General features: G+C 37.1%; 1 protein-coding gene across 1 annotated transcript; it reads right to left on the reverse strand.

Moving 5' to 3' along the window:
- Nucleotides 1-5,446: 5,446 nt before the first annotated feature.
- LOC107830074 (protein PIN-LIKES 3) lies at nucleotides 5,447-9,507 on the reverse strand. The gene is made up of 10 exons (XM_016657558.2): nucleotides 9,218-9,507; nucleotides 8,838-8,917; nucleotides 8,601-8,725; nucleotides 8,352-8,473; nucleotides 7,588-7,815; nucleotides 7,176-7,268; nucleotides 6,993-7,093; nucleotides 6,843-6,895; nucleotides 6,159-6,344; nucleotides 5,447-5,720 (listed from the first exon to the last, which is right to left on the reverse strand). The coding sequence occupies exons 1-10, from the start codon at nucleotides 9,350-9,352 to the stop codon at nucleotides 5,596-5,598; spliced, it is 1,248 nt and encodes a 415-aa protein (XP_016513044.2). The 5' UTR covers nucleotides 9,353-9,507; the 3' UTR covers nucleotides 5,447-5,595.
- Nucleotides 9,508-11,123: the final 1,616 nt, after the last annotated feature.

Here is an 11,123-nt window from a genome sequence, read left to right on the forward strand (position 1 = left end):
TCGGGCAGGCGATGTGGTAGTTGGTGCGGTAATCATGGGCTGATGGACCTGCTGCTCGACCTTGATCCGAAGTCTAAGACAAAACCTTTTATCATGGCCAAGATCCCCGCACTCGAAACAACCCTTCGGAGCAGTGGGCTGCTGACTTGAAGTCTGACCCTGATGGCCTGAATAACCACTGAAGGGACCTGAATAGCTAGCGGATGGTAAGTACTCTCTAGAATGGCACTAAAGTAGGGTCGTGCTGGATCACTTTGAGTAGGCGGTGGTGCTGACTGCATGGGCCTACCAGACTGACCCCTCATGAACTGACCTCTGCACCTAGATAGGGCGTCACTGAATCCTCCAAACTGCTGGGGCTGCTTGTCCCTCGGCGCAAACTCCATTGCAGTTGCGAATACGCTCGATCCTCTCTACATCTATGGGAATTTTAATAGCTGCATGGTGAGACAAGTTAGTGAATCTCGCCTCATAGTTGGTCACAGACATATGACCCTGACGGAGTTGCTCAAACTGACCCCGAAGCTCCTCTCTCTCAGAAAGTGGTATGTACTTCTCTAGGAACAGATGCGTAAACGGATCCCAAGTCAAGAGAGGTGAACCAGCTGGCCTTCTAAGAAGGTAAGCCTACCACCATCTGCGAGCCTTGCCCTCAAGCTCAAAGGTAGTGAAGTCCACCCTATTGGACTCTAATATCCCTATGTTCCGTAGATTATCCTTGAACTGGTTAATGAAATCCTGGGGATCCACTGATCGCTCACCCGTAAAGTCTAGTCTATCTGTCCAGGCACTTTTGCTGATCAACGGTCTCGACTAGTACAGCCTCTAGCACAGCAATTGTAACTGGTTGGGCTCCACCCATAGGTAGTGCAACTAGGTCTGATAAACGGTAGCGGTGTGCCCTGGAGCCTGAGCGGTAGGGATCTGTGCTCCCCCTCCAGCCTGAGATGTGGAAGGGTCCACTGGAAATAAACCATCATGCGTCATAGAGTCCATGAATCGTAGCATAGAACCCATGACCTCCTAGAATCCCGGTGCAGTCATGAAATCTGCTGAAGCTGGCTCAGCTGTAGGCACCTCATCCTGCTCCTCAATAACAAGATCCTCCACTAGATTCACTGGTGGTACAACGGGAGAAACTCTAGGACGCCCTCATCCTCTAACAGGATCTGGAGCCCCCCCCCCCTCCCCCATCTCGTCTCTCCTCGGTTTATAGCAATGGGAGGAGCAGCTCCTCTACCGCCTGGTACATCCACCACGCGCGTTCTCAACATCTTAAGAGATCAATAGAAAAATATTTAGCACAATATCAACTGCATATAGGAGATGAAGAAAGAGAAGTTTCCTAACACCCTATAGCCTCTCGAAAATCAGTATGGACGTCTCCGCACCAATCCACAAGACTCTACTAGGCCTGCTCATAACTCGTGAGACCTATGTGAACCTAACACTCTAATACCAAGCTGTCACCACCCCAAACCCATAATAGGTCGCGATGGCACCTAATACCGCCGTTAGGCAAGCCACAAGTGAAACTACAATTTATTTACCCCTCTTTTAACATTTAAACAAAAGTTTCCCTTTTTGAATGAACAAAATAAGTAAGATCTCATGCAATTGTACATTCTCTTTTCTTGAAAAAATACCAGCATAATAAGTACATATGTTGTAGTGATAGAAATGATAAGTACATTGGTACATAAATGCTAAAAATCCCCAAAACCCTGCTCCACAATTACATGAGCAATATAAAGAATATACAAAACTAATACAACTTACTGCAAAAGTGATAGACAAAACTAATAAACAAGGTAGAGGGAGACTCCAGTACTGTAGATCATAGCAAGGCAAGTAGCTCACCACCAAGTCTCCGTAGATGATTGGCTATGCTCCACATGACCATTCGTAGTACCTGTCTCGGTAGCTGCACATTCACTGCAAAAGTGTAGCTTGAGTGCGAAAAGAATGTGTACCCAGTAAGTATCTAGTCTAACATCGAAGAAGTAGTAAAGAGGGGTCGACTTGAAACTTACTAGAGGTAAAATAATAATAAATATACTTAAAGTAGACATGGTGAGTGTACAACAAGTAGCAACGAAGCAAATATAAGTAACTATAGTAAATCCACACATGAGTCTATTCAAATCACTAAACACATCATAACTAACCATGAAGGCGCTTACTCAATTATTACCAAACCAAATCCAGTTCAGATTATTAAGCATGAAGTTGCCGAAGTGAACGGTCTGATCCCATAGGAATAGTAGTACTCAATACTGCTGAGATGAATGGCCCGATTCCATAAGAATATTGTTACCAACCTACCGAGGCGAATGACCCGATCTCATAAGAGTAGAGTTACCATACTGCCGAGGTGAACGACTTGATCGCATAAAAGTAATTTATTTCACTTCTAAGGCGAACGACCCGATCCCATAACAGTAGAGAAATTTACCTTGCTCGTGGAAACACATGTGAGACGAGAAGATACGGATCTATAATTTACCAAATCTTTCCCAACTTTACTAAAGTAAGAGACTAAGGCCTCATTTGCTTTTTTAAGATTAAGACGTTAAATCTGAATACAAATCAGAATATCAAGATGTGTATTAAGATTCAAACATATGAATCTGAATACACATCTGAATATTAAGATGTGTATTAAGATCTGAATACTAAATGATTAAGACTGTTTGATTTTTAACAGCTAAAGTATAAAATTTATCTTTATTTGAAAATTAATAAACATAAAATTTAAATTAATTACTAATTAATCAAATATTATATCAATAAATATATAGTTGTTTAAAATATGATAGTTGTTGGTGGTGATGGCTAATGAGTGAATGGACTTGAGACGTTGGTTGGTGGTAGTTTTGGTTGATGGTGGTGGTTCAAGGTAGTAGCTAGTATTGATTAGTAGTGGTGGCGATTATGATTGAGAAAGGTGGTAGTTGATGGTGATAATTAATAATGGCAGGTGGTGGTGGTAATTGTAATTGAGGAAGGTGGTGGTGGGTGGTGGTAGGTTATAATTATGGATAGTGCCGGCTATTGTTGTTGATAGTGATGGAGTGGTTAGTTGTGGTAGTTGGGGTGGATAAGTGTTGATTGTGGTTGAGAATGATGGTGGTAGGAATAGTGGTCATGGTAGGTGGTGATAGTCGATAATGGTGGTGGCTATGATTGAGGATGGTGGTGGTGGTGGCGGCGTGGTGGTAGTTGATAATGGTAGGCGATGTTGGTAGTTAATAATGAATATGGATGATAGGATCTTAATGAAATTAAGTCGTTGTTATAGATCTTAATCATACAGACCTATTCAAACACATTAAGTGATTGTGAAGTAAAAAAACAAACACACTTAATAATTAAGATTCAGACTTTAAAAACAAACGCATTTAATGTCTGAGATCTAAATGATTAAGATTCAGACCACCATTAATTGCAAACAAATGAGGCCTAAGTCGATATCCTTAATAAAAATCCTCAACCTCAGTCCTAATCAAGATAATTAATACACAAGATAGGAATAAAGCAGCACAGTTAAAGGCATGATGTGAATCTAAGTCTACCTAGACATATCATGAATATAGCTACCCACGGACTCTCGTCACCTCGTGCATACGTAGCTCCCCACAACAAGTAGCACACAACAATTAATATACCTAAGGGGATAAGTTTCCTCTTACAAGGTCAGGCAAGAGACTTACCTCGATTCCAAATTCCCAATCTGGCTCTTCAACATCACTAGAACTCCTCAAACAACGTCGAGGACTCCGAAACTAACCATAGGTCGCATAAACTAAAAAATATTTGCTCAAAAGTTTATAATTTAGATATTAGAGTAATTACCCAACCCAATTTGGAAGATTCATAAAATTCGCCCGTAGGTCCATGTGCCCGAATTCTGAAAATTTTCAAATATAAATATTACCCATGACTTCATGAACTCAAATATATAATTTATTGTCAATACATAATTAATTTTGTGGTCAAATCCTTTTTTTTTTTTTACCAAACCCTAGGTTTTAACAAAATCTCACAATATTTTCCTTAATTTCATGTTAAATCAACTCATAATCTGTGTATTTAACTCAAGAATTGATAGGGTTCACTTACCTCTTGATGTTAATGAAAATCTCTCACAAGAATGCTTTCAAAATCGCCTAAGACCAAGTGAAAAATGAGAGAAAAGAGGCTAAGTCCTGTAATAAAGTCCTTGCGCCAGTCGCAGATGTCACATTTGCGACATCAGGTTCGCAAATGCGATATTGGCGTTGCAAAAGCGAAATCTTACTAGCTCTGCCTCAATCGCAAATGCGACATAAAATATCGCAAATGTGAAACTGGCACCTCGCAAAAGCGAAAAATATATCACAAATGCGGAAAATGCTACGACCAGGCGACCTTGCAAATGCGATAAATTCCTTCGCAAATGCGAACCCAACAGTGTCACTCCAACCTCACAAATGCGCAGCCCTCCTCGCAAATGCGAGGTTCGCAAATGCAAACAAAACCTTGCATTTGCGAGACCTGAAGCACTAGATCAAAACCAGCAAAACTGAAGCTCTTCCAAACACGCCGAACCGCATTCGAAACTCACCTGATCCCCCGGGGCTCCACACCAAACGTCCACACAAGTCTAAAATATCATACGGACTCGCTTGCATGATCAAAATACCAAAATAACATCTAGAATCACGAATCAGACCCCAAAACGCATAAAGTCAACATGAAACTGAAGAACTTCTAAAAAAAACTACAGTGCATCTGATTCCTATCAAATCAACTCCGAATGACACCAAATTTTGTGTACAAGTCATAAATCATCATACAGAACTATTTACTAGATCGGAATCCAAAATGGATCTCGATAGTACTAAACTCTACTCCAAACCAAATTTAAAAAATGGAAACCCTCAAATGAAACAACTTTCCACATTAAGCGCTGAAACGCTCCCGGATCACCCGAAATCCGATCCGAACACACGCAGAAGTCCAAAATTATCATACGAACCTATTAAAATCTTCGAATCCAGGTTCCGAGATTGTTTACTCAAAATAATAACTCAAGTCAAACTTGGCCACCTTAGGCCACTATACTAAGTGTTTGAATTTCAACCTGAACCCTTCCAAATCAAAACTAACTATCCCCGCAAGTCACAAAAAGTAAAAACACATACGGGGAATCTTAATTAGGAGAATGGAGATCTAGAAAGTAAAATGACCGGTCAGGTCGATACACATTTGTGACAACATCTTCATTTTTGCGAAGCCAGCAACTCCTCACCAATTATCGCATTTGGTAGTCGAACTTTGCAAAAGCGGGACTCGCAATTACGAACAGGTCTTGACAAATGCGAGACCTGCAGACCCTAGACACAAGCAAAATCATCGGCAATTCAAAACCTTTCGAATCAGATCCATGAAGCTCTCGGGATCCAAAAATATGCACACAAGTGTACTAATATCATATAGACTCTGCTCGTTCAAATCATCAAAAATCAAGAATTAACCATTAAAACTCAAAAGACAAAACAACTGTGTAATTGTAAAGGCAAAACAAAAGACATGATATTTGGTAGAGACTGATCAAGATAAAATCCACATGTAATAAGTGGTCCATAGAGTAAGAGCAACTGATGCCAGTGCATAATTCCATAGCATAATCACTGAACATTCACTTTCACCAACTTCAAACAACTGTGTAATTGTACCTGCACATTTACCAACCAAAAATGAGCAAAACTCTAGGAAAACGGTTGCATTTAAAGTGAGAAATTATGAGAGGCGCCTTCAGACTTTAATGTTTATAGGTTCCGATAACGATTTCACATTATCAATTGAGTTCACAATCAAATATTTACAGATATTTAATGAATTTTTTAATACATACACAAGGACCGTGCAAAAGTTACTACTATGTTCCCGGGAACCCGTACGCTACCCTCTAGATCCGCCAGTGGAAATTATTGCACAGAATGTCTTACATCATCCCCCAAAAACGGTTTATAAACGGACAATATTTACACTATCAGGTAATCTAAACAATAACTACATATAACCATAATCAAATTGTTTAAACTATTAAGTATGTAGAAAAAACAAGGAGAGAGAGAGATATTAGTGCTGATTAATGAATGAGTATATAGTACCGATAGTCATTGCAGAAGGAAGTGCATATTGCAGGAGAAGTACAAACTGATATAAGGAATCTGATCCAACCAACCCAAAATGGCGTGCAGCTTTGACAACACAAATCCCTGATAATGGCATTGCCACATAACGTACTACCTGTATGCCTATCACAACCCACATCCCTACTGCGGACTTTTTCAGCCCTGCACTTAAAATAAATACACGACTAAGTTTACAGCGTATATAAATTTCCATATTATAGCTTGTTTGGCAAAGCTGCAAAAATTAACTTATTTTGAGAAGTATTTTTTCTCAAAAGTACCTTTGGTGAGAAGCAGTTTGTGTGTAGCTAATTAATTTGAAAAGTACTTCTGAGTAGCAATTAATGTTTGGTCAAGCTTTTAAAAATTGCTTTTAAGTATATTTTTCTCAAAAATGCTTTTCAAAAAAGTGCTTTTTGGAGAGAAACTGTTTTTTTTCTGGTTTTCCAAAGTTGCTTCTACTTCTCTTTAAAAATATATTTTTTCCTTCCAACAGCTTGGCCAAAACACTTCAATTGTTGGAAAAAAGACACTTTTGGCTTAAAAAAAAACACTTTTAACCCAAAAAAAAAAAACTTGGACAATCAAGCTATAAATCACATAAGAAAGAATTTTTGGGAACCATCAAAGTTTAATGTATCTTCTACTGTCAGGAATTACCTCTAAGAAGATTTGCTCCAACTATCAATGTCATGGCTGGTATTGCAGCCTCTCTGCAGCGCATAACAAGTAGCATTGAGTGAGTTGTCATATATACAAAAAAATTCAAAATTGAGCTTTGTTATAAGCTCATTTAATTAGGCTTCATACCCTAGCATAGAAGCAGAGCTATCAATCACATGCAACGGAGCCTCATTTCCAATCATCAGCTTTCTTAAGAGGGACGTTACACCAATGATGATCCCAACAATCTGTAGAGATTACAATTGCCAATTTATAGTGTCAAATTAAGGAGTGTTATACTGATAAATAGGAGTAATAATGGGGTCGTACCGTAGCAATTGTCGATGGTGCAAACAACATTTTGAAATTGATCCTTTGCGTCCATATTTTGATATGTTGCTTGATCTTCCTAACAAAATGTCCCTATACAATATTCCAAGCAATGTTTAGCCCAACCAAATATATATAAAGGAACAAAAGAGCTAATTTCCATGGTTTACTCATCATGATTTCTTTTGGTGAATTCTGGTTCATTATACTGAGCTAAGAAACAGAATGAGAAGGGAATAAAGAGTTCTGCTAACATGAAAGGTCATAAGGTTAATTATCTTACAATAGTTTTCTAATATAAATGGTTACTTTTAGTTCTGTTTTTGGTAACTTCACAGTGCAAAAGTTTTTCTACGCTGTCGATCAGTGCATAAAATTGAAACTCTATGTTAAATGATAAACAGAAAAGAACCTCATGTGTGGTTTCATATCCAATGAGAGGTACTGCAAGTTGAGCTTCATGGTCCATATGATCAGATTGTAGCCTATCCTGTGAAGATAACAATTTCGTACAGCTATCGGACAGTAACAGATCTGGGACTTCACCAGAATCCTCTATGTTGACAGTTGAGGTATTATGTTGGACTCCATATGCTCGAATTATGTTATAGATATAAGTCCATATATAGACTGCTCCTATCTACAGAATATGAAACCCAAATTAGAGGCTAACATTCAAACTTCTTTAATTAGGGTCAATTATAAATAGAATTTCATACGTATAAATTTATGAATCCACTTTTCAACTTAAAATAAATATTATTTAAATTTTAGATCCGCCACTGATCAAAAATTAACCCACATAAATAAGGACGCAAAAGGTAGCAGAAGTGGTGAAGGGGTGGTTGTTTTTTAAGGAGTCGTTTGGTATGAGGTATAAGAAGGTATAGGGATGGTATAAAAATTTAATACCACTTTAATACTCTGTTTGGTTAGCAAACCAGGTATAAGTTATCCCGATGTTAAAATTAACACCGGTATAAGTTATACCTTCTTCTTAGAAATTATACAATTGTCATTCTTAATACAACATACCAAACAGTGAATAAACAACAACCCTAGCATAACTAATCTCAGCATAACTTATCCCAACATAACTTATAACGGCATAAAACCCTATACCAACCAAACGACCCCTGAGAGTAAGATTTATAATGAGAGAGTTGGGGGAGGTACCGCCATAGATAGTGATGCATAGGCCTTTCCATTGGTGGAGCATGTAACTGAATCTCCAAAGGGACTATTTTTCTCCACACAAACTGCAGGAATTATGATGAGAAGCAAGTTCCCCAGATTCCCTAGAAAAAAACAAACACTCATTGATCAATATATGCATGAATTTGAATTGTGAATGTGAGAGTACTAGTAATTCATTAGTAAAACGAAATTATAAATAGTATATATATATAAGTATATGTTGTTAACCTGCAGCACAGCAACTTATAACAAGGCCATGAAGTTCTATAGGAGTTCTTGTGATTTTCACAAGTAACCATCCAAGTGCTGAACCGATTATAAATGTGAGAAGGATGTTTACAGGCATGAACCATCTACACATAATAAAACCAAACATATAACAACGGAGTAATTAATGTGGCAGCAGATTCAGAGCATAAGTACATATTGCATAATTAAGAAATTAATTAAAATGAACCTACGTACAATGAAACAATGTTGCTCGATGTTACTGTTTCAGCCAAACTGCTAGCCACCAATGCGGGAGTGAAAATATAGAACACAAGCTGCTCCAAACGTTTTAGAAGAAAAAATGAAAGTTAAAAGGCCAGTTGGTTATCAAGTTATGGAAACTCTATATAATGCCATTGTCCTGGTTGAGCACTCTTTATTCTTTGTCCAATTTCTGACTTCTTACCAACACGCGAACAATTGTGAAGTTGAACCAGATACAATGAATGAATTTATGTATCTGTGCACAGAAATTGCGTGCTGACCGGGCAGATAGAACATAAATGCTAGTATTTTTTTATTTTTTTTACTATTTTTTTGTTTTCAAGAATTAAGAACTTGAGGAGAAAACTTACATTGTTCAAATAGTGCCTTGCAGCAGAGCCAAGGAGATTGACACGTTCCAAAGCAAGGAACAAGCCAACAGCAGTAATTATGAGAGTTTTCAGAACAGGCACTAATGCCACGACGAACAAGTCCACAAATCCCATCTTAATATAATGGAACACCTTCACGAAGTTTCTTCAATTTATACTTCCATTTTTAAAGGTGGAAACTGCTTTAATTGAAGTGAATTGAATCAGAGATTCAGAGTCCATAGTTTACCTCCCCCAGTCTACAACTACAACTCTCCAAATGGACAAGGCTATACATAAATATAGAGAATGACATATATAGCAAATTACTACTAAGAGTCTTGCGCTTACTTAAAGTGACTTTTATGCCAAAATAGATTTTAAGTCATAAGTTAGAAATTCTAACTTTTGACTTGTTTTTGTCATTTTAGCTTAAAAACAAGTGTTTAAAAGCATTTTTTTTACTTTATTCAAATACTATAAAATGACTTAAAAGTTATTTTGGCTTAAAAGCACTAAAAATAAGTCAATCCAAATGGGTCCTAAGACATAATTACAAGTTTTGAGACCGTGGTTTTTCAATTTGAAGTTTGTAAAGTAATCCCTCCTATCCGTTCCGATTTATGTGAACCTGTTTGACTGGGTACGGAGTTTAAGAAAAAAATGAAGATTTTTGGAAGTTATGGTCCTAAACATATCAAAAAGGGGTCTGAATATTTATGTGGTTATAAAAGTTTCTCATTAAGGATAGAATTAAAAGTTTAAGCTAAATTATTTCAAAACTTTAAAAGAATTTTTTTTTTTTTTGGAACTAACCAAAAAAATAGTTTCAGACAAACGAAGGGAGTAAGATGTATTGCAAAATTGGTTAATAAAGCAAATGGCCGGGTCCCAATTGTACAACTTGACGCTGACAGCTGATAATAGAGGCAGTAAATTGCTCTTTTGTCTACATAGACACAAGGAATAGAAATAACGGAAAATGGCTAAATATATCCATGAGAAAAGATTCAAGTATATCCTTCCTTATACTTTGAATTTACATATATTCTTACCGTTATACTATTAGTACAAATATATTTATATTATGTTAAGATTCTTCAAGGTGCAAATCCAACTCAGGTAGCACTGATATTTGATGAAGTGGATGACACGTGGCATGCCACCTCAGTGCCCCTAACTCATTATACTCTTCTTCTTCTTCTTCTTTTCTACCATCAAAATGTTTTTCCCTTCCCCACCATTACCGCCGCCATAGATAATTCACTCCGTTTCAATTTAGGTGAGGCAGTTTTATTCGGTACGGAGTTTAAAAAGAAAAGAAAACTTTTGAAACGTGTAATCTTAAAAACTTAAGGGGTAAAGATTTATGGGGCTCATTATATTTGTGTAGTTATAAAAGCTTATCATTAAAAATAAAATGAAGAACTTAAAGTTTAATTATTTTCAATTGTAGAAATGAGTCATTCTTTAGAACAAATTAATAATAAAAATATATCAGAAACAGGGGAATATTATATTTCAAGTTTTTCTACAGGTCACTGGGCTTTTGCTTTTGGTGTCCTTGGTAAATATAGCCTCTTTTCCTTTTTGCTTCTCATTAAACTTGCTTCTTCTTGCTGCCGACATACTGTTTTTCTTACTGCTGATCGTTTTCACACTTGTAATAATTTGTCATAGTACTTTTCAAGAAAAGAAAATTAGTGAATCCAGTGCGCATGTAATGTATAGTAATAATTAATCATAATATCAGTCCTTTCGTAAATATGAGCACATCAACACGTATAGTAATTTACATGCCGCACATGCGCCTTTCTCCTAAATCATTTCTTTAATTTCTAAAATATGGTCAGATACTTGTATTTTAAACTCATGGAATTTTTCTTTTTCCTTTTGAAACTTGCAA

This window comes from Nicotiana tabacum, chromosome 3, assembly GCF_000715075.1.
Source record: "Nicotiana tabacum cultivar K326 chromosome 3, ASM71507v2, whole genome shotgun sequence".
In the NCBI taxonomy this organism is placed as follows: domain Eukaryota; kingdom Viridiplantae; phylum Streptophyta; class Magnoliopsida; order Solanales; family Solanaceae; genus Nicotiana; species Nicotiana tabacum.